We start from the raw sequence: 24,204 nt of genomic DNA on the forward strand, positions 1-24,204 counted from the left end.
GCCAGCAGCACACAGGGCCAGGAACATACCCGTACATGGCACCAACTACAAGCAAGACTGATGAGATTGTGGCTATGTCTCTCCCAGGTGCTCCCATCCTGGTTCCTGAAAATGTGGACCTCATCCTCTAAACATTTCCTGCAATGGTTTTCAACTTGACATTGGTGAATTTCTTCAGTAACATCTCTAGGTTGACTGCTAAGTTTTAATTCTCATAGGACAATTAGGATACTTTCCCCTATTTTTTTCTTTTTGCAACTTTTTTCCTTTTGAGATTTGGAAAATCATATAAATTCCCCGAGAAATGCTGGGAAGAAATCCCCACATAGAAGTACTAACAATGAGGACAGTGAGGCTGGAATCAAGTTCACCAGGGGGAAGCAGTAGCTAGGAATGGAGGTCAGAGAGAAAACAGAAAGCCTTATGATTTAGAGATGATGTCAGTATGGACCTGAATGGAAGCACTGAAAAGTGTGATGAGTATTTGGATTCTGGATATATTGTGAATGCTGAACTGACAGGACTTAGAACAAATTGATTGTAGAGTGTGAGAGGAAGAGGAATTGAGGACAACTCCAAGGTTTCTGGTCTAGGCATGGCAGGATGAAATTACCATTTGTTGAGATGAATAGAGAGTGGGTGGGGGATTCTGGATAAGTTTTTTTTTCCTGTGTTAAGTTTGAGATGCTTACACATCTAAGTGGAGGCGTCAAATAGGCAGTTAGGTAAAGAAGTCTGGAGTTCAGGGAAGTCTGGGCTGGTGATAAGACGCAGGATTCGGCCCGCGGTGGCGCAAGCTTGTAATCCCAGCACTTTGGGGGGCCGAGGCGGGCGGAGTTCCGGTCAGCACTCCAGGTCAGGAGTTCCAGATCAGCCTGGACAACATGGTGAAACCCTGTCTCTACTAAAAATAATAAAAAAAAATTAGCCAGGCATGGTGGCATGCACCTGTAATCCCTGCTACCAGGGAGGCTGAGGCAGGAGAATCGCTTGAACCTGGGAGGTAGAGGTTGCAGTGAGCTGAGATTGCATCACTGCACTCCAGCCTGGGCGACAGAGTGAGACTCCATCTCAGGAAAAAAAAAAAAAAAAAAAACACAAACACACACGTACATAAAAGATGCAGGATTCGGGAGCATAGGGAGGGCATTTATAGTCAGGTTTTTACGGCCTAGATTTCAGTTGTGTTCTTTCAGCAACTCAACCTATGACTGTTTGCTTCGCTGAAAAAACACATCTTACCTACTTAAAACAATGAGGACAAAGGGGCCATGAATGTGAAAATGCCCTGTAAACGGTAATGTACTGTTCCGGCTGGAAAGCAGCAGAAATCTGAAGGCACTGGAGGTGTGGAAAATCAGTTTGTGGATATAGGGAAATAATTTTCGTGCACTGAGAATTAGAGAAACTATGAAATAAAAGAAGGTGCAAACAGCAATTATAGTTCTTCTTGGACTGTAGCCGAATCTATGCAAAACTAATATTTTTAAAGTTTCCATAGCACCCCAAATTTACCTAGAGCTTCACATACATGGTCTTTTTGAGTTGCACAAATCTTGTGAGAAGGAAATTATTGTTGTTCCCATTTTACAGAGGAGGAAACTGAGCTCGGAGAGGACAGTTGGCCTGTAGGGTAATCACAGCAATGTGAGGGACAGAAGTACGCAAGCATCCAGACGTCCCGGTTCCGAATCCAACCTAAAGACGAATAAACAGCTCCCCACCCTCACCGTCTGCCGCGAAGACGGAAGGACACAGCCGGGCAGTCCCAGCTCGCTCCGCTCAGCAGCCGTCGGCCCCCGTCCCATTTCTTGATGGTACAGCCCTTTCCCCTATCGCGAGACAGGAAGAGCCGCGCATCTGGTTGCCAGGGAAACAGCGGTCCGGGAGGCAAGAGGGCTTTGGACCTGCGGCTTCTTCCACCACCAGAGAGGCTGAGGTGGCGGGGCACACCCCGCTCCTCTCGGGGGAAGTGGCTGGCGCGGTGAGTGTTGGCGGCGCCCTTCTGCGGCAGTCTGCACCCTGACTGACGGCAGCCAGCGCCCTGACTGCCGGCAGCCAGTTCCTCGAGGACGCACGCCGAGATGAGGGCCCGCGCAGATGAGGGCGGAGCGCGGCCGCGGTGTGGCGCGCCGAGAAGTGGGCGGGGCGGAGTTGCGTTGGGCGGCTCGGCCCGTAGATGGCGTGTCAGGGGGGAGCGGACAGGGCCAATGAAAGGACGGGGGCGGGCTCAGTGGGGGCGGGGCCCCAGGGGCCTCTGCCGCCGTAGAGGCTGTTTCTCCGGGAATCTCCTGACATCAGGACCTGTAACCAAGGCTCCCACTTTCCCAAGATCTAGATCTTCCCACCAAGATCTAAAACTGATCACCAGCCATTTAAACTATACCATAAACGGCGAAGGATGCAAATAGGCATTTCACAGGACAAATAAAAAGATGTAAACAGTAAACACTTGACTAGAGACTCAGCTTTTCACGTGAAGAAGTGTAAACCAAATTCAGAGACACCTTTTACACCTAACAGACTGGAAAAGATAAAACAGCTTTGACATAACCAGGCGGGCCCCAGGCCAATGTGACGGTAGTAGTGTAATTTGGTACAGGCTTTTTGGAATACAGTTTGGCGAACTACCAAAATTTGAAACACAGGTGTTCTTTGACTCAGCAATTCTAATTTATTTTATGGATGTATGAGGATAACTAAAGAAAGATTGGCACAAAGATATTAACTTAAAATTGAGGTATAAGTTACTTATGGTAAGCCTCACCCATTTAATCTATAATTCTATGAATTTGACAAATGCATGCAGTTATGTAATTACCAACCACCACAATCAGAATAGTGAAGTTTCATCATGCCCCCCAAATCCCCTAGTGCTTTGTAGTTAACCCCTCCGCAACCCCATCCCTTACAACAACTTCTTAGTTTTTTGTTCCTGTAATTTTGCCTATTCTAGAATGTCATATTGATGGAAGAAAACACCATGTGTCCTTTTGAATTGGGCTTCTTTCAGCTTAGCATCATGCAGTTGCGACTCATTTGTGTTCTGTGTATCAGTTGTTTGTTCCTTTATATTGCTGAGTAATAGTCCATTGTGTGGATGTACTATAGTATATTTATCCATTCCCTACCTGAGGCACATTCGGATGGGTTCTTTCCAGTTTTTAGCTATTATTAATGAAGCTGCTATAAATATTCATATTCAGGTTTTCTTTGTGTGTGTGTGTTTGAATATGTTTTCATTTCAGAGATATGTAAATTTCTATGAAATTTCATTTGATATATATATATAAAAATATTTATGAATGAGATTGTGGAGTCCTATGGTAAGTGTATGTTTAACTTTATAAGAAACTGCCAAGCTGTTTTGAAAAGTGAAGATTTTGCATTGTCATTGGCAATAGGAACATTACAGTTGCTCTCCAACTCTTTGGGATTGTCAGTTTTTCAAAAAAATAACTCTTTTCATTTTAATAGGTGCTTAGTGTTATCTCACTGTGGTTTTTATTTATTTTTTTTGAGGAGTAATGATGTTGAACATCTTTTCATGTGCTCTTTTGCCATTCATACATCATCTTGGGTGATATGTGTGTCTAAATATTTTGTTTTCCTGTTATTGAGTCTTGATATTTCTTTGTATATTCTGGATATGAGCCCTTTGTCAGATATGTGTTTTTCAAATATTGGCTTCCAGTCTTTGGATTTTGTTTTCCTTGTCTTAATATTGTTTGAGGAGTGCAAGTTTTAAATTTTGATGCCTTCCAATTTATCAGTATCTTCTTTTATGAATCACGCCTTTGATATTGTATCTAAGACATTTTTGCCTAACCCACAGTCATAGGTGTTTTTTTTTTTTTTTTTTTTTGAGATGAGTCTTGCTCTGCTATTCAGGCTGGAGTGCAGTGGCTTGATCTCAGCTCACTGCAACCTCCGCCTCCCAGGTTCATGCAATTCTCCTGTCTCAGCCTCCTGAGTACCTGGGACTACAGGTGCGCACTACCACGCCCGGCTAATTTTTTGTATTTTTAGTAGAGTTGGGGTTTCACCGTGTTAACCAGGATGGTCTTGATCTTCTGACCTTGTGATCCGCCCACCTCTGCCTCCCAGAGTGCTGGGATTAGAGGCATGAGCCACCGTGCCTGGCACAGTCACATGTATTTTTTAGAAATTTTACAGTTTTGGCCCGGCACAGTTGCTCACCACAGTAATTTCTGCACTGTGAGAGGCCGAGGCAAGCAGATCACTAGAGGTCAGCAGTTCAAGACCAGCCTGACCAACATGATGAAACCCTGTCTTTACTACAAATACAGTAAAAACAATGACAAAAAAGGAAATTTTATAGTTTTAAGGTTTACTTTAGGTCTGTGATGCATTGTGAGAAAGTTTTAAAATTGATTTTAATGTTAAATATCCTATATGCAACCTAAGTGAGCTGATTTAAAAATTGCTACATCTATGGGATATTATGCTGTTGATTGAGAGCATGAAGTATATCTACAAATGGTGATATAGAAAAATATATAAAATAGATTGTTAACTGTGAAAAAGCAAGTTGCAAAGCACCATGCCATTTGTGTGTGTGTTTGCATTGGGGAGAAGTTGATGGGTATAAAGAATAGAAGGTTTGCATATGCCTAAAAATATGAGAACTGCAAGTCTCTATTAACACTAATTCTTGGGGTATGCAGAATTTTGACTTAAAGCACTTTTATGTTCACCTGTATTATTTGATTTTTTTCTGCCTGGGCAAGTATTCCTTACATAATACATAAATATGTAAAGTAAAAAATTGACCATACATAAATAATTTTTAGATATAAAAATCATGGAAATAAATTAGTTCCACTCTTTAAAGGCATGCTACTCATAATTACTAAACAGAGGATTCATTTTCTTTTATTTTGTTAATCTCAAAATACCAAATTATAGCAGCCATATGTCCCCATCTTGGCTTTAAATCATCTTTGATGATTTCATTTCTCACAAGCCTGTATGAAAAAGTTTAAATTAATCTTGTTTGAAATAAATGTTATAAAAAGTTGTCATTTGTTACAATTTAGGATCTGGTCATATATCTAATCTATCTATTTAATCATATATCATGATGTAAATATTCTATTTTGAAGTGTTTTAATGTCATAAGAAAATGCTCATTATGTAGTGGTGAGAAATACATGAGTCCAATTTTATTGAAAAATACATAGAACAAAAATGGTAAAGAAATGTACTAACAGTGTTTAGCTCAGGGTGATGGGATGTTGGGTGATTTTTATTTTTTTTCAAATACTTTTTAGTACATTCTAGAGATATTTCTATAATAAATGAATTCTTTAGTTATGAATACAGGATATACTTAATAGAAAAACAGAAAATACAGGTAAGCAAGGGGGCGGGAACATCCAGGAACCCACCAATCCAGAACCCACTACTCTTGCTTCCTTGATGTGTCATCATCTTTCAGGTCCCTTTGTGTATATTTCTTGAATTAGAAAAATTGGACTTTTTAAAGCTGGATTATCGACAGTTTGTATGTCTTACTGTTTTTTTTTTTTTCTGATATGTGCATTTCTTCTTTATATCTTTACCCAGTTTTCTGTTAGAATTTTTTTTTTTCTTGCTGATTGGTAAGAGCTCTATAAATATGTAAATAAATTAACCTTTTATATATCACCCATGTTGCATTTATTTTCCCCAATTTCTCAGATCCTTTTAATTTCACTTAGAGTTCTTTTTCAGGTTTGAGACTCAAGAAGATTAACTGTTATGTAGCCACATCTGTTCGTCTTTTCCTTTTTGATTTATGCTCTTAGTATCATGCTTACTAAGTTACTAATTCCATAATTATGAAATTTATGTTTATGTTTATGTTTATAAATTTGTCGTTATGTTCCTTTCAGTCCCGTGGAGATTTCATATTTTTATTTATTACTTATAAAATTAGTTTTTTCTCTCATAAAAGTATTATGTTTATTGTTTGACTTTATCAAATTTCTGGACAGTTCTTTGATTTCCTATTATAACAGAGTAGATTTCTGATACTAATCCCTTCTTTTTGTGCATTCCTCCTCTCATGTACACTCAGTATAATTAAGGCATAATATTTGGTTAAATCAACATTCAATGGTTATGTAATTATAACTTTTTACATATTGTTTGATTGCTTTTTTCTTGTACATTGCTTTATTTTTCTTGTAGAATTTCTATGTGGCAATTGCAATTTCTTTCCAAATGCTTAAATCCATCTATAAGATCCAATTTTAATACCCTTTATCCATACCTTTTTCTAGATGGCCAAATTCGTAAGATAGTCTCTTATTGCATCCCACCTCCCTCAGGAACTGCATTTTATTTAATTTATTATTTTTATGAGTGCACCTAATAGAACAGACCTATTTGTAAGGCAGAATGAAAGATTTGTGGAGCCCTTTAGCTGACCCAGGTCATTGCCGGTTCCCTGTGCCTCTGCCTTTATTGACACGTATTATGCGGCTCTGCGCATGCTTCCATCTCATTGCTCCCTCTGTAATCTGCAATAAGTCTCCCTTGACAGGCTGTTTCAGGCATTTACAAGACATTTGGCCTTTTGGTGACTTATGCTTTTTCGTTGTGATGTGAGGGGCCAGGGTGATCCATCATCCCACAATAATAATGTCAGTGCTTTCCTAAGTGAGCGCAAACTCTTTTGCAGAGTTTGAATAAGGTTGACATCAATGCTTTTTTCATTTGCTGAGATGGGAAGAGCTGACCTCCTGGTCTTCTAAAACATAAGCTTTGGCAAATTGAATGGTTGGAAGCCAAGCCATAACATCGCTCTGTGTACCTAGGTGAAGCCTCAGGTTGTTTATATTTGTGCTTTCTCCTATGTCCATAGCTTCTCCGGACTCTGCCTCTGCTGTTCAAAAGTAAAAGAAAGATGAGTCATTTTGTAGGATAAGTAAAGGACATTGTCAGGTAGAGGAAATTGTCTTTTTCATATTGTTGCATAAGAAAGGGTTGAATGTATAATTGATAGGATTTAGGAAAGGATTTGTTGGAAGACACCCATTGACATGTAAAGCTGAGTATGAGAGGGCAAAAGCTAGAATTATCCCTCTTTCTTCCATTTGACTCAGCATGCGTGTTGCCCCAATGTCACGGGACAGATCTGGAATGGTGTTGGTCAGCCACACAGTTTGGAAGGATCAGTGTGGCTGTATCGCCCACTGTGAAACTTTGGCTTATGCTACCCTGCCAGGGAGGTGAGAGGCCTGCGGACAGTATCACATGAGAAATAGTTAAATAGATTGGTAATGTGGAGCCAGGTGAGAATCTGTCCTCTAATAAAGGAAGTTGGTTTTGTTCTCTTGTCTCAGAGGGAAGAAATAGAATTACGGGTTTTTGAAGGGGAGGGTTGATAAAATGAGAGCAGTGCCCTGGAGATAGGTACTCCATGAAAATGCAGCACCAAGGGGAGAGAAGAAATTAGAGCTGAGTGGGAAGAAGGAGGAACTAGAGTGGACAAGGCTAGAAAAAAGGAGGCAAAACCAAAAGAAAGTAGCAGGGGGACTTTGGGAGGCTGAGGTAGGTGGATCACCTGAGGTCAGGAGTTTGATACCAACCTGGCCAACATGGCGAAACCTTGTCTGTACTACCAAAAAAAAAAAAAAAAAAATTAGCCAGTGTGATGGTGGGTGCCTGTAATCCTAGCTAGCTGCTTGGGAGGCTGAGGCAGGGAAAATTGCTTGAACCTGAGAGGCAGAGGTTGCAGTGAGCCGAGATCGTGCCACTGCACCCCAGCCTGGTGACAGAGTGAGACTCCGTTTCAAAAAAAAAAAAAAAAGCAAGCAGGTAGCAGGAGGGCCTTAGGAAACCATTAAGATGAAGTGCATCTTGCTTGAGAGACAGGGGTGTCCCTGAGTGTTCACTCAGGGAAGACTAGGGACACAGTAAATGTTTTTCCTAGAGGCACAGGAAGCAACCAAGATGGCATTTACTTCTGCATTCTCTTTTAGCCATACTCAGTATCTAACATTCTGGGCAATATATTTTCTGTATACTGTGGCATAAGGTTTAATAATCCATGTACACAAGATGTCTTTTGGTGAAACTGGGGAGCTCTTAAGTGTGACTTCAATAGCAACATAATCTTTAAAACAAAGCCTCTGAGTAATTGGATATTAACACTAACTAATGAAAAATTTAAATATCTAAATCACTTGGTATTAAATTTTTTATTTGTTGATGCAGGATTTCAATGGATATTATAAAGGGAAACCTAGATGGAATTTCAAAACCAGCCTCAAATTCAAGAACACGTCCTGGGAGCAGAAGTTCGAATGCTTCTTTGGAGGTGCTCTCACCAGAACCAGGATCTTTCAAGGTAATTTACTGTTTAGAAATGATTTGTACTTCTTCCCCCAACCTCTCAGCAGCTGATGAAATTAAGGTTGTTGTTAACAGCCCATTTAAAATTTTCTCCTTAGATGGTATATTCAGAGAGCACTTGCAGATTTCTTGGGTGTTAATCTAGATTAATAGGATAAAACTCTCCTCCCTTTCTTTCTTCCCTCCCCGTCTCTCTTCCTCTCCCACCTCTATCCCTCCCTCCCTCCTTCCTTTTTCCCATTTTTTTTCCCGAGTGTGGTTTATTTCCCTACATTGTACTTTGTTAAAACTTGAATGTCGACTCTTTTTTTCTTTATAAGGATGTTTTTTATTCCAACATCTAATATGCCACCATTGACTTTTACTAAATAGGCTTACTCAAAAAGATTCAGTATTTAAAAAAAAATGGCTTGGTAAAGTCCATGTGATATATATTTGGTAGGTTTATTTTATTAGTCCTTTCTCACATTGCTATAAAAGAACTACCTGAGTAAGACTGGGTAATTTATAAAGAACAGAGGTTTGCACGGTTCCACAGGCTGTACAGGAAGCATGGCTAGGGAGGCCTCAGGAAACTTACAATCATGGAGGAAGGTGAAGGGGAAGCTGGCACATCCTACCTGGCTGGAGCAGGAGAGAGAGAGTGAAGGGGGAGGTGCTACACACTTTCAAACAACCAAATTTCGTGAGAACACTATCACAGGAACAGCAATGATTCAGTCACCTACCACCAGGACCCTCCTCCGACACTGGGAATTGCAAATCATCATGAGATTTGGGTGGGGACCAGAGCCAAACCGTATCAGATATTGTCTGGCTGTGACCTTATTTTTATTTTTTTCTTTAGAAGTTCCCCCCCGCTTTTTTTTTTTCTGTAGGCTATCTAGAGTTGATTATTTTTTATTTTTTAGAGATGAGGGTCTCGCTGTGTTGCCCAGGCTGGAGTGCAGTGGCTCTTCACAGGCGTGATCCCACTACTCATCAGCACGGGAGTTTTGACCTGCTCCGTTTCTGACCTGGGCCGGTTCACCCCTCCTTAGGCAACCTGATGGTCCCCCGCTCCCGGGAGGTCACCATATTGATGCCAAACTTAGTGCGGACAGCCAATCAGCATAGCGCATACAGCCCAGAACTCCTGTGCTCAAGCAATCCTCCCACCTCAGCCTCTCGAGTAGCTGGGACTATAGGCATGCACGACCGCCACCCGTGATTTTTTTTAAGGCATTAGTTTTTTTCATTAATTTCTTTTAAGGTTTTAGGAAATGAGTAAGGGCCGGGCGTGGTGGCTCACACCTGTAATCCAAGCACTTTGGAGGCCAAGGTGGGCAGATCACCTGAGGTTGGGAGTTCAAGACCAGCCTGACCAACATGGTGAAACCCCATCTTAAAAAAAAAAAAAAGGAAATGAATAATTTGAACATTATAGTGAAAAAAATTTTTTCAAGTTAATGAATTCATACTCATTTTCTTTTTATTTTCGACTAGACTCTGCATTATGGAACTCTTAAGAGTTCTGTCTGTCATGATGTGGTTCAGGAATAGCACTCTAGGTATTTTAATCAGAAAAAGATTGAATACAAGAGTTAAAGCCTGGGCAATATTGTAAGACCCTAACTCTACAAAAATATTTAAAAATTAGCAGGACATGGTGGCACATGCTTGTAGTCCCAGCTACTTGAGAGGCTGGGACAGGAGGTTAGCTTGATCTCAGGAGTTTAAGGCTGCAGTGAGCTATGATTGTGTCACTGCACTGCAGCCTGGGTGACAGAGCGAGGCTGTGTTCCCCTTCCCCTCCATTGCAAAAAAGAGTTTAGTTCTTCAGAATCAACAGAAGACCTCAAAATCAGCAGAAGACCAGAAGGAAAGGGTGTTCAGGGAGGGGGCATTCTCTGGATTATGGGTTCTCAGGTCATACCACCATAGCTATAATCCAGAGTTCAGAAAGCTGCTGCTGCTGCTTCTGCTACAGCCACAAGTCCCTCAGAACCACGAAGCTGGTGACTAGACATGCAGAGATGGCTGCCTTTGATATTTTTCTGCCAACATCCTATCAGGAACTTAGGAAGATGCTTCTACCTCAAATCTGCTTTCTAAATCTTGTACAGGTTCATCTAATTAGACTATCCTAATATATGTCCAGAGCCCTAGATGTAAGTGACTTTGTGCAAAATACGGTTTTGTTTCATCTAGTCCTGCATCATTACTATATGGTGTGTTAATTCTTATAGCTTTGTAATAATTACTATCTCTGATAGGGTGGCTCTTCCATATTATTTTTTTTCCAGACTCTTTTTAACTATCCTTGGCTTTTTGCTCTTCTATATGTATTTATTTCTTTTTTATTTTTTGAGATAGAGTGTCACTCTGTTGCCCAGGCTGGAGTGCGATGGCGTGATCTCGGCTCACTGCAACCTCTGCCTCCTGGGTTCAAGTGATTCTCCTGTCTCAGCCACCCGAGTAGCTGAGACTACAGGCACACACCCATAAGGCCACCTAATTATTCTATTTTTAGGAGATACGGGTTTTCACCTTGTTGGCCAGGCTAGTCTTGAACTCCTGACCTCAGATGATTCGCATGTCTTGGCCTCCCAAAGTGCTGGGATTAGAGGCATGAGCCACTGCAACTGGCCTATGTGTACTTTAGATCAGTTTTTTAAGTTCTGAAAAATCTGGTTGGGGTTTTGATTGAAATTGCTTTTTACAGATTAATTTGGGGAGAATTTTTAACTTTGTGATATTAAATCTTCCCATGTATTAATATTGTGTCTCAATTGATCTATTAACTTTTAGTTTTTAGTTAAAAAATTCACATACAGTAAAATTCACTTTTTGGTGTATAGTTATGTGAGTTTTGGCAAATAGATTGAGTGATATAACTACCATTACCATCAGGATATATAACAGTTCCATCATCCCTCAAAACGTTTTTCATTCTATTCCTTCGCAAACAATCCCATGCCACTCTTAATCCCTTACAATTAGTGATCTATTCTCTGTTCCTTTTCTTTTTCGTTTTCCAGCAGGTTGTATACATAGAATTGCAACTGGGTTTTTTTCTTGGGTGCTGGTGAGGCATGGCTACCCTGAGAGAATGCTGTGGGTTCTTGGTCTCCAGTCTCTTAAAGAAGAAGCAATGGGACCACTGCAGGTGCACCGTACACTCGTAAAAGTAAATATTGGACCCAAGAAGTTGTTGGGTGTGGTGATGCACCCCTGTGGTCCCAGCTAGTTGGGGAGGCTGAGGTGGGATGAATGCTTTAGCCCAGGAGGTTGAGGCCACAGTAAGAAAGGTGATTTTATTTAGGTAGAGAAAAGAGAAGAAGAGAAAGACTTCCACGAAGAGTGTGGAAGGGGATTCCAGAGGGGAAATCCCACAGGGGAAAGGGAACGCCTACCATGTGGGAGGGAATTCCAGAGAGGTGGAAATCCGGTGTGGGTGAAGGAGGAGGGGAATTTATCCTGGGAGAAATTCTCACCTTCCCAAGTTCCTCTGGCCAATGAAAGGAGTTCCTTTAAACTTCCGCTGGGGTGATTGACTCTTAGTTTCTTCCCTCGCCCGTGAAATTCACACATAAACCATTAAATCTCCCAGATGGAGAGAGATGGGAGAGGGGCATGGCGCTGGGAAATTCTTGCCCTTAAAACTACACCCCCTCATGGACCTGGAAAGAGAACGCATTCCCTTAGAATCATACAGTATGTATCTTTTTGCTCTGACTTTTATTTCCTAGTATACGTAATGCATTTGAGATTCATCTGTGTTAATACATGTGGCTAATTTTCTTTTTAAAAAATTTTAAATAGAGACAAGGATCTCACTATATTGCCCAGGCTTCAAATTTTAGAGTAGCGTAGAATTAGTATTCCTGCTTGTCTATTTCTGGGTGACAATTTTTTAAGCAGCAGCTTCATGATATTGATACTTATATATGTTTTAATACACAGATTAATATTACTTCATTCAAGACTTATTAAAAGCAGAATATCAGTGATCATGTAAAATCAGATTGTATTGTAACCTGCTAAGCTACAGATGAAAATTTAGAATATTTATTAGCCGATATGGACTTTGAGACTTATATTGAAAGCAAAGTTTTCAAAGTTGTGGTTTGTGTTAATCAAGTTCATAGATAATTAGTAAGGTTCACTTTAGGCTGGGCAAGAAAGCTACAAATATATTGTATGCTGACTGCTGATTGAAAATTATTCAACGTCTGGAAAACCTTACACATTATTTGACTAATAAATCTTGGTGTGTTGGTTAGTTTTATTGCTCAGATTTGTCTTTTATTAAATTCTTACCAAAGATTTTTTTTTCACAGCGGAAAAAAAACATATTAGCGTTTTAGTGACATGTATTTAGTGATAATATATTTCTCATTCTAAAAAGTTTAGCTTTTTGTTGCTTATGAATTTTTTTTTTAAAGAGCCAATAGTTGTATTTTGTGTAAAAATCTCATGGGTTTCAAGTAGGAATCTAAATATTAAGAAGGGTTTTCATGAGATATTTGCATTTCCTGGGATGAAGATGAAGGGATAGAGTGGGGGATGTGGAGCCATGAAAAATGGAGGTGGGGCTGCGCGTGGTGTCTCATGCCTACAACCCTAGCACTGTGGGAGGCTGAGGCACGCAGATAACCCGAGGTCAGGAGTTTGAGATCAGCTTGGCCAACATGGTGAAAGCCCATTTCTATTAAAAAATACAAAAATTAGCTGGGTGTGGTCATGCCCCCCTGTGGTCCCAGCTAGTCGGGGAAGCTGAGGTGGGAGGACTGCTTTAGCCCAGGAGGTTGAAGCTGCAGTGAGCTGTGAACATGTCACTGCACTCCAGTCTTGGCGGAGGTGAGATGTGTTGTTAAGAATGAGGAAAAGAGAAAAATCATATACATAGGCCACAAGACAGAAGAGCAAGGGGTTAGGAACAGCGAGGCCAGTGGGCAATGGGATGGGAACATTTGTGAAATTTGCCTTGTTCTCCAGTTTTGCCTTTGTGCCTCATTACCTTCTGCTCTTTCTGAGTTAGGATCATGTAAGATGATGGGTGTGAAAGGTCTGGGGGTACCCTGAAGTGTGCTATCCATCTAATTATCTTTTGTATATTATTTATTCCCCCATGTGAAACTCAGCCTCAAAGGAAGTTCTGCTAAGTTCGTTTATACTAATATAAATGACGGACAGAAGTTGTGTGATTTCTCCCAGAAATGTTAGCTTTTTCACACAACAGAAGGCCTTAAGGATTAACTGGATATTGTGGAATTCCAGGGTTTTTTTTTTTTTTTTTTTTTAATACTTTAAGTTTTGAGGTACTTGTGTAGAATGTGCAGGCTTGTTATATAGGTATACATGTGCCACAGTGGTTTGCTGCATCCATCACCCTGTCATCTACATTAGGTATTTCTGCTAGTGCTATCCCTCCCGTATCCTCCCCCAACCCCCTGCTATTCCTCTCCTAGTCCCCCAGCCCCTGACAGGCCCCGGTGTGCGATGTTCCTCTCCCTGTGTCCATGTGTCTCATTGCTCAACACACACTTATGAGTGAGAACATGCAGTGTTTGGTTTTCTGATCTTGTGTCAGTTTGCTGGGAATGGTTTCCAGCTTTATCCATGTCCCTGCAAAGAACATGAACTCATCCTTTTTTATGGCTGCTTAGTATTCCATGGTGCATATGTGCCACATTTTCTTTATCCAGTCTATCATTGATGGGCATTTGGGTTGGTTCCAAGTCTTTGTTATTGTGAACAGTGACACAATAAACATACGTGTGCATGTGTCTTTATAACAGAATGATTTATAATACTTTGTATATATACCCAGTAATGGGATTGCTGGGTCAAATGGAATTTCTATTTCTAGATCCTTAAGGAATCACCACACTGTCTTCCACAATGGTGGAACTAATTTACACTCCCACCAACAGTGTAAAAGTGTTCCTATTTCTCCACATCCTCTCCAGCATCTGTTGTCTCTTGATTTTTTAATGATTGCCATTCTAACTGGCGTGAGATGGTATCTCAGTGTGGTTTTGATTTGCATTTCTCTAATGACCAGTGATGATGATATGTTTGTTGTCCACATAAATGTCTTCTTTTGAGAGGTGTCTGTTCATATCCTTTGCCCACTTTTTGATATGGTGGGTTGCTTTTTTCTTGTAAATTTAAATTCTTTGTAGATTCTGAATATTAGCCCTTTGTCAGATGGGTAGATTCCAAAAATTTTTTTCCCATTATCTTTGGTTACTGGTTCATGCTAATGATAGTTTCTTTTGCTGTGCAGAAGCTCCTTAGTTTAATTAGATCATCCCATTTGTCTATTTTGGCTTTTGTTGCCATTACTTTTGGTGTTTTAGTCATGAAGTCCTTGCCCATGCCTATGTCCTGAATGGTATTGCCTACGTTTTCTTTTAGGGTTTTTATGGTGTTAGGTCTTATGTTTAAATCTTTAATCCATCTTGAGTTAATTTTTTTATAAGGTATAAGGAAGGGGTCCAGTTTCAGCTTTCTGTGTAGGCTAGCCAGTTTTCCCAACACCATTTATTAAATAGGGAATACTTTCCCCATTGCTTGTTTTTCTCAGGTTTGTCAAAGATCAGATGGTTGTAGATGTGTGGCATTATTTCTCAGGCCTCTGTTCTGTTCCAGTGGTCTGCATGTCTGTTTTGGTACTAGTACCATGCTGTTTAGAATGCCAGAGTGAATTCCACTGTTTTTCTGGTCTTTGGCAGAAATATGTTTTTGAACAGGGAACCCTGTTTAACCACCTCCCAGATTACAACACTGTTTTGCTTATTTATAAATTGGGCTTTCACTGGTTTCGTTCTCTGCTGGGTCTGTTGTCTTCTCCGTTAATTCATAGTAGTGAAACTTACACCATAGGAGCATTGTGAGAAGTGAATGAGGCAGGCCATGACTGATAGTAATTCTTCAGTAAATGGTGGCTATGATTATTACCACTGAGTCAGCTCAGTTCCGCTGGGTGTATGTCCTGGCTCAGGCAGGGAGATGCTCATGCAGACCTGCATTCCCGGCAGTTTCATTCACTGCCCGTCTTCTGCCCTGGGTATTCACTAGGGGACTGCAGATTGTGGTAGAGAGTTGAGCACGTGGTAGAGAGTTGAGCATGTGGTGCAGAGAGAACACAAAACCTACAGAGGCCTGAGAGCAGATGGGCTGGAGGAGACAGTCTCTCTGCTGGGAGGGGAAAGGTACTCCTCTGAGAAGGGGCTGACTCTCTGAGGTCTTGCCTCTCTCCCTTGGGCTGTGTTAACTTCTGAAGTGATTCTCATCACAGTTTATAAACCCCAGGGCCTGTGATCTGTTTTTCCCTCACCCGGTCATGGAAGTCCTTTTTTATTCTCTCTTAGGAAAACACAGCTGTGTCAACTGGTGTTTTCAAAATGAACTTTGCTAAAATGTAAAGGGAAACTAAAATGAAATAGAAAAACTGTGAATAACATAAAAATAAATAAATGACCAAAGCACAGAATTCTGAATAGGAGACTCTCTCCAGAAACTACATCTCAACTCAGACTAGCCACTTTTCAATCACTCTGTAGCCACATGTGGCAAGTGGCTGTCATATTGGACAGCACAGCCTTAGACCTTTTACCGTCCATCCCAGTGTAAGCTCAAGGAGCAGGGCCCGTTGTGCCTTATCCCAGAGCCTGGCAGATAGCAGGCCCCGTCGGGACTGATGTAGACTCTTCTCCATTATTGCTGGGGGTTGCTGGAGAACGGTGCAAATCTTACTACATGGAATTGTGTCGTTAAATTGCATTTAATTAGAGTGGTATATTTCTAGAATACTTTAATGCTAGTGTATATATTTACATACATTCTCCATCTGCTTTCCATTAGTGTCAAAATATTCTAGAAACATAACGTTTAAAAAAATGCAGAATTTTTGGAAACCTTTTTTTTGGAAATTATTTTTAGGTTGATACTGTAAGCAGCTTGAACTCCGGTAAAGAGAACCACTCCGAAAGCAGTAGTACAGAGAACAGAAGAACTAGTGATGATGATAAGGGGGAAAACCACTCTGAGAAAATACAGTTGGCCGAAGAGGGATCAGATGAAGATCTTGATTTGGTTCAACATCAGATAATCACTGAGTGTTCAGGTAGGATAATCACTAGGTGATTGGCTCATGATAATTACAAATGTTAATGATAATTACAAATGTTATATTTAAGGTGTTAGCATTACCTGTGTTTTTACCAGCTAAGTAGAAATAATAAACCAAAAAAAGACATATACTATTTGTGAGCAGGCCATCACTTTTTATTTATAAGACTATTAAGAGGCCTTAAATATCATATATTATATTAGAAATATTATAAAATATGTCATTTAATAAAATAGTTGTTGTGGTTATACATTAATCAAGTAGGGATTAGTTCTGCATTTCATAGCATGATTTATTATTTTTTTTAATGACGAAAATTGTACAATAAAATATATCCTATAATTTGTAGGGACAGTCCCACCCAATAACATTTGGATTGTGAAAGATGCCATTTTTTTATGTTGGCAAATTAATTGTAGTCAGATTGCATTAGAATAGTACTGTTCAAAAAGTAGTCTGCAGAGCCCTGGGAGTATGGTAGGAAATGGTATCCCTGAGACCCTTGCAGGGGCTCTGCAAGGTAAAAGCTGTTTTCATAGTAACACTGAGGTGCTATTTGCCTTTGTGTCCACCATACTGACATTTGCCTGATGGTATAAAAGTAATGATGGGCAAAATTGCTGGTGCCTTAGCATGAATCAGTACAATGGCACCAAAATGTACCAGTAGTCCTTGTGTTCTTTGCAACCAGGCACTGGCTGCAAAAAGAAATAGGCAGTGTCAGTGGCTATGAATCAATAAAAAATAACAGTTTTATTAAATTTTGACCCTTAAATATGCATCTTCTGAGCATCCTGTGGGGTACAATGGGAAGCATACATAAAGCAATTCTGCTGTACACCAAAGTTTGTGTTGAAGAAAAGTACTTTTGTGATAGTTGGAGTTGACAGCTGAACTGGCCACTTTTTTAGTGGAACACCGTATTTACTTGAAAGAATGGTTGACAAAAAAACAATTATTCAGATGGGTATTTGGTAGACTTCTTTTTTTTTTTTTTTTTTTTTTTTTTTTAAAGAAATTCCCATTCTTTTATGGGAGATAGGAAGCAGGGTAGAGGGGAAACCGCAGATCTAGAGCCAGTAGCAAGATTTGCTGCTGAGGCGAAGGAACAAAGTAGATTACCGTCAAACACTCAAAATGATCATCTCCTGGGGAAGGCCCAAATGGTAGAGGGGATGAAAAACCGCAACCAGGAAAGGTATGGGCCAGAGTAGTTATAACCTGGGTCTGTACCCTACCCCCCTCTTTTCTCCCTCCCTCCCTGTGGTGCCCCATCCCAGGATGGCCCTACATGTGGCGCTGGTAGCCAGAGTGCATCTGAGCCGCCCGCAGGTAATCATTATAGGAGCCCGAATAGCGTGCGTAATCAGAATGGGCATCGGGCAGGCGACGGTAATCCAGCGAGGACTTTGTCGGCGAGCGGCGGAACGAAAGCTGCGACTCTGATAAACGGCGGTAATCAGAGAGCTCGGCTAAACGCCGGTCGGAACCATACCTTTTCGACATGGCGACAGCCTTTTTGTAGGGATCGTCGTAGCTGGCCCGGGGCGGGGAGAGGCGGGTACGCTCATAGGGCGGCGGGGTGCTGTTGGCGTTGGCAACGGCCCCCTGGGACATGGACAGGTAGGCTGCAGACGGCTGACCTGCCCCATCGTAGGCACTGCCTGGCTGGCCGCGGTAGGAGGCAGCAGCCTGGGGATGCTGCTGGGCAGCATAGGAAGCAGCCAATGAGGCTGATGACTGTGTGCGGTAAGGAGCTGCCAGGGTGGCAGAAGGTTGGGCCCCGTAGGCAGCTGCGGCACCATAGGAGCCAGTGGCCGCAGCAGCCGACTGAGCCCCATAGGAGCCTGAGAGGCCCATTGATGCTTGGGCCCCGTAACTATTCAGCTGGGTCTGGACAACCGGCTGGGCCCCATAGGAGCCAGCCATTGGGGTAGTGGCTTGGGCAGCATAGGCTGCTGGCTGACTGGCATAGGTGGCAGCTGTGGCTGGCTGTGCCACATAGGCAGCAGGTTGAGAAGAGTAGGAAGCAGCCTGCTGTGCAGCATATGGGGCAGACTGGGCATTGTAAGAGGCCGAGGGCTGGGCATTGTAAGAAGCTGCCTGGGGTCCATAAGCTAGTGAGGAGGCTGCAGACTGAGCCCCATAGGAGGCTGCCTGAGCCCCATAGGAGCCTAAGGAGGAAGCTGCTCCCTGGGTGTTGTAGGAAGAAGCAGCTGCACGAACCCCATAGGAAGAGGCAGCCTGGGTGCCGTAAGAGGATGGCTGGTTACCATAGGAGGCAAGGGAGGAACCCTGAGCCCCACAGGAGTTGAGCGAAGAAACCGCAGCTGCCTGACCCCCGTAGGGAGAAAGGGCCGAGGCCGAGGGCTGGGCTTCACCATATGGGCCGAGTGAGGAAGCTGCAGCAGACTGGGAGCTAGGACTAGCCAGCTGACCCCTGTATGGGGCCCCAAGGGAGACAGAGGCCTGAGCGCGGTAAGAGCCTGCCTGGGCTGTCATGGGCTGAGTCCGATAGCCAACACCCAAAGAGGCAGAAGGCTGGGCCCTGTAGGCAGCTCCCAGTGACACTGATGGCTGGGCCCGGTAGGTAGCTGGCTGGGCCGTCAGAGGAGCCACATAAGAGGCTCGGGGAGGTGAACGGCGCAGGGGGCTGCGGTCGCGACCAAAGAAGGGTGGTGTGGGCTGACGAGCTTGCCCATCAAAGCCACCAGTGCTGTTGCCAAAAGCCTGCTGGTAGTCGAAGGTGGCAGAGAAGCCACCAGTTCCAGGGAAGGCCGTATCCCCAGCCCCTGGTTTCTTGGTCTTGTCCCCAGACTGGATAGCCAGGCCAGGCCCCTTCTTCTGACCCTTGGTGGAGAGTTCCACGTTGATGCGCTTGTCCTTCACTTCTTTGCCGTTGAGCTGCGCGATTGCGGCTTTGGCATCTGCTTCCTTCTCCATGTGAACAAACGCGTAGTCTTTCATCACGTCACACTCGATGACGCGTCCGCGGCACTCGAAGAGGCTGTGCAGTTCCTGGCTCGTGCATGCAGCCGACACATTGCCCACGAAAATCTTCCAAGTATTAAGAGGCCTTGGGCGCGACATCTCCACCACGAGCGCGCGCCCCGGCCGCAGCTCGTGGCCATGCAAGGCTTGAATTGCGCGCAGCGCGCCCGCGTTCTCGCGCATGTGCACGAAGGCAAACTCTTTCATGACGGCGCAGCTCCTGACCGTGCCGTAGGGCGCAAAGAGGGCTGCCAGCTCCTCTGGAGTCGTATCCGCCCCGTCGACATTGCCCACGAATATCTTCATCTTGTCGCCGCAGCCGCCTTCCCGGAGAGCGCGGACCTCTCCTTCAGCGACAAGCGAAACGTCCGAACGACCGGCAGTCCTCCCCAGGAATCTAGACTTCTTTTTAAGAAAATAAAACATGTTATTTTGAGGATAACTACTGATGGTATTTGTTTCCAATGGTAAAATTTGAGCTTTTGAGTGAAAATTAGTTTGGGAAAACTGCATATGTCACTGTGAGCTTGATAGCTTCCCAATACTTAGACTTTTCTTAAAAAAATTGGTGGCATTATTAACTAATGCCATTGTGTAATGAAATGTCTTAACATTTTGAAGCTCTGTATAATTTAAGTAACCACTATTTTCCAAATGATCAATGTAGGATAAAAGATCCATTCAACATGAAAAACAGACTCATGGATTTTAATGGAACAAATAAAGCTCACTGATTTGGTTGCAGATTTCACTTAACAGCCTGTAAGAAACTACCCCTGTTAAGTTTTGGTTTAGTATCAAAGTCTAATTATCCGAATAGGCTATTAAGATTCTTCTTCCTATTCTAACCACATATCTGTGTGAGGCCAATTTTCTGCATATACTTCAACCAAAATAACAGACTGCAGTAGAATGACTGTAGAAGTAGATGTGAGAATCCTGCTTTCTTCCCTTCATCCAGATATTACAAATTTAAACAATACCAATTTTTTCGCAAGTTTTTTGTGAATGTAGTATTTGTCATAAAATGTGATACTTATGTTAACATAATTAGTAACAGCATGTTTTTTTATTTTTTGATAGTTAATAATATTTAAAATACTTTTCAGTGTTGATTTCTAATATGTTCATTATCAGTACCTATAACCAACATACGAAAAGTTACTATGGGTTCTCAATAATTTTTAAGACTGTAAAGGGGAGCTGAGAAAAAGTTTGAGAGCTGTGATTTAGAGTATGTTTGGTATGAGATCGGCTCTCACTGTTAGGTCAAGTGACTCAGGATTATAGTTATCAGGAAACAAGGTGAAACAGGAGAGTTCCTTTATCTCCCTTGCAGGTCACGCGACAGGGGTGTGACTCACTTCTTCATTGCCCCTCTGCTGAAACCCCTAGAGGGGGCAGGCAGACAGGCAGGTGCAGAGGCCACGGGGGTTGCTTTTGGGCTCTGACCCCACGGCAATGTCTAGGGGTGAATGTTTACAACTCCCGAAGCCCAGGTGGGCATGTGTTACAGTGCGCCCTCAGTTTTGCCGTCTGCTGGCAGCTTGTGTTAATCAGCTCAATTAGACCCTCTGCCTTATCACAAGGGCAGAGGGCTTTCTGTATCCTAGGTTCTTACCCTGGTCTACTGGAAAAATCAAATCACATGTTGGCTTGGAGGATGAGTGCAAGGTTTTATTGAGTGGTGGAGGTAGCTCTCAGCGAGATGGATGGGCAGCTGGAAGGGGGATGGAGTGGGAAGGGTGGTCTTCCCCTGGAGTCAGGCTGCCCAGTGATTGAAATCTCCTCCGACTGCCTCTTGCTGCCCTTGGGATCTGCATCGTTCCACCTTCACTGGTTTGCCGGTGTCTGCTGGTGTGTGCCTTTGCTCCTCTCAACATCCAGCCACTTCTGTCATGTATGCTTAAGGTCTCGGGTTTATATGGGCACAGGATCGGGGAATGGCAGACCAGAGTGGTCTTAGAGAATGCAACATTTGAGCTTGAAAATAGGAGTGCTTGTTCTCACTGAAGTCCGTGGACAGAGGCCCAAGGATGGAACCCCGCCAGGAACCCTATCTTTCTCTACCCAGCATTTTCCTGTACCCTTCCTTTGTCAAATATATTATAAATGAAATTAGCTGTTGACACAGTTTATTATTTCATTTGTTTATATTGTTTTAGTACTGCATGAGTTACTTCAAATTGCCTGCTATATAGACTACCTCTGTTCACAGAGTCTGAGAATGCTAGGATTGGCAGTTGGGAATAAGAACTGGAAGATGTTGCTTTTGAACTACATACACAATAATATTCAAGGAATATCCTTATTAATAATATCAGTATTCTTTTTGGATAAGTTGATGCCCTCTTTCTGTTTTTCCTTTAAGAGGAAATGATGGAGCTGGGAGTAGTAGCTCATACCTGTAATCCCTGCATTTGGGAGGCCCAGGCATGAGTATCACCTGAGCCCAGGAGTTTAAAATCAGCCTGGGAAGCATAGTGAGACTCCATCTCTACAAAATTTTTAAAAAAAAAATTAGCCAGGTATGGTGGCATGTGCCTGTAGTCCTGGCCGTGGCTATTCGGGGTCTGATGCAGGAGGATTGCTTGAACCAAGGAGTTCGAGGTTGCAGTGAGCCCTGATCACACCACTACATTTCAGCCTGAGTGACAGAATGAGATCCCGTCTCTTAAAAAAAAATAAAAGAAGTGATGTACATTCAGTGATGAACATCACTGAACTCTTTGGGTTTTCAAAAGTTGCTAAATTTGGCCTTACTTAGCACGATATGCCACTTCTAATGATCTAACCTGGGGTGGCTGAGACTTAGAAGCTATTTGAGCATTCCTGCTCATTGCTGGATCATCAGTTTTCATCAGATTTAAACAGAGAGATTATCATCTGCAGCTAAGGGGCTGAGGGCTTTGGCTCTGCAGTCAGACAGATTTGAGTGGACCCTGACTGCCATTAACCAGTTATATCACCTGGGACATACATGTAACTCAGTTACAAATTAGCTTCAGTTTACCAATTTGTAAAATTGATTATACCACCTTAGAGAGTTAATGGGTTAATATGAGCATTAGATGATATAATGCAATTAAATAAAGCCCTTAAAACTGTGCCTGTCAGGTAACTCTATAAATGTTAGTTATTATCATTAATTATAAGTTAATGACAGAAGTTTTAAAGAGGCCTTAATTTTAAATAAGTCACTATCAATTATCTACAATTCAAGACCTTTTTAAGTACTTAAAGAAATTAGAACAAAGGAAGCAGTATAGAAAAAGGATTATCTAGCTACATGGAGTACTTGTTTGTTTGTTTCTTCTATATGTTGCAACCGCTTTGTGTCACTGAAGACATAACGGCCTTTTACTGTAGCATTTGTGTACACACCTTCTCTTTCAGTTAGTCTGAAGCAGCCTTAGGACAGGATTCCTGTCTTACTCCTTATTTCCTATTTCTTAGTCATTAATACAGAAAGTATAACAGAACAAAGGAGAAAGAATTTGCGATTTAAAATCATAAGAATCACTTCTGAGTCCAATGCTATAATTTATTACCTATTTGAAAGGACCCAGTTGTCTCACCTGTAGAGATAAAGGTCTGTTTCATAGGGTTCTTAGATAATTATATAAGTACATGTGAAAGCACCTCGTAAATCTAGATACATGGTAGCAATATAGTAGTTATTACTATCAGCTTTAAATATTTGTTGAATAAAAGAACAAATTGTAAGAACAGAACAAAACTTTATAGTTTTACTATACTTCCAACCTATTTTCACTTTCAACACAATATAGATGAACCCAAATTAAAAGAATTAGATTCTCAACTTCAAGACGCCATTCAGAAAATGAGGAGACTTGATAAAATACTGGCAAAGAGACAACACAGAGAAAAAGAAATTAAGAAGCAAGGCCTAGAAATGAGAATAAAGCTGTGGGAAGAACTCAAGGTAAGAACTGTCTAACCTTATGCTGACATGTAAGAAACTGTTTCTCCTGGCTGGACATGGTAGCTCACCCCTGTAATCCCAGCACTTAGGGAGACTGAGGCAGAAGGATTGCTTGAGGCCAGGAGTTTGAGACTAGCCTGGGCAACATAAAGAGATCCCATGTGTACAAAAAAATTTAGAAAATTAGCAGGGATGGTAGCGCATGCTTGTCACCCTAGCTACTCGGGAGGTCGGCAGAGCCCTTGAGCCCAGGAGTTCAAGGCTGCGCAGTGAGCTATGATCACGTCACTGCACTCTAGCCTGGCTGACAGAGCGAGACCCTCAAAAAATAAGAAAAAGAATTTCTTCTAAGATGGGTAAGAAAATCATGGACCATGGTAGTGTTACTGTGGCCTGCCTTTATTGCTTTATTTTGTGGAGGTAGTGGCATTGATACGTATATGTGTGTATGTGAAGGAGTTGCAGGGGTGATATTTTTCTGGAACCTGAGAAGAAAACTTGGTCTGCAGCATCCACATTTCAAGCACTGCAATGGCGTGTTCCTCTCTCCAGGGACAGACCCAGGGTACCTCTCTTACCAGCACCAGGCTGGTAAAGTACTGGGCTCCTCCATCTCTGGAACAGGAAGAGGTGTAATAGATGCTTTCATTAAGTATGTGTATGTCTGCTTTTTCTTTAGCAGCCTTATAGTTTGAAGATAAATAGACAAAGTTGAACCCTCTGGTTAGCTTTATTATTTGGGTAAACCTTTGTGACAAACAAGTTTTGGGGAGTTGAGTGT

At 42.1% G+C, this 24,204-nt stretch overlaps 2 protein-coding genes across 4 annotated transcripts in view; one reads left to right on the top strand and one right to left on the bottom strand.

Annotated features, from left to right (window-relative positions):
- Positions 1-7,814: 7,814 nt before the first annotated feature.
- The window catches only part of FSIP1 (fibrous sheath interacting protein 1), a 189,952-nt gene continuing 173,562 nt past the window's right edge, over positions 7,815-24,204 (top strand). Inside the window, exons 1-3 of one of the 3 annotated variants that reach the window (XM_032261197.1) lie at positions 7,815-8,359; positions 16,297-16,480; positions 23,269-23,423. In XM_032261197.1, the coding sequence (XP_032117088.1) occupies positions 8,234-8,359; positions 16,297-16,480; positions 23,269-23,423 (465 nt within the window). In that variant the 5' untranslated portion in view covers positions 7,815-8,233. The remainder of the gene's footprint in view (positions 8,360-16,296; positions 16,481-23,268; positions 23,424-24,204) is intronic. The other 2 variants (XM_032261196.1, XM_032261198.1) reach the window with 2 other exon arrangements.
- LOC116538681 (RNA-binding protein 14) lies at positions 17,522-19,874 on the bottom strand. The gene has a single exon (XM_032261195.1). It carries the CDS (start codon positions 19,781-19,783, stop codon positions 17,774-17,776), a length of 2,010 nt encoding a protein of 669 aa, XP_032117086.1. The 5' UTR covers positions 19,784-19,874; the 3' UTR covers positions 17,522-17,773.

This window comes from Sapajus apella, unplaced genomic scaffold, assembly GCF_009761245.1.
Source record: "Sapajus apella isolate SASKATOON/1434 unplaced genomic scaffold, GSC_monkey_1.0 scaffold122, whole genome shotgun sequence".
Taxonomy (NCBI): domain Eukaryota; kingdom Metazoa; phylum Chordata; class Mammalia; order Primates; family Cebidae; genus Sapajus; species Sapajus apella.

What these genes read in the sequence shown, in the direction of transcription:
- LOC116538681 (XM_032261195.1), bottom strand. Translation starts at nt 19,783, where the DNA reads ATGAAGATATTCGTGGGCAATGTCGACGGGGCGGATACGACTCCAGAG.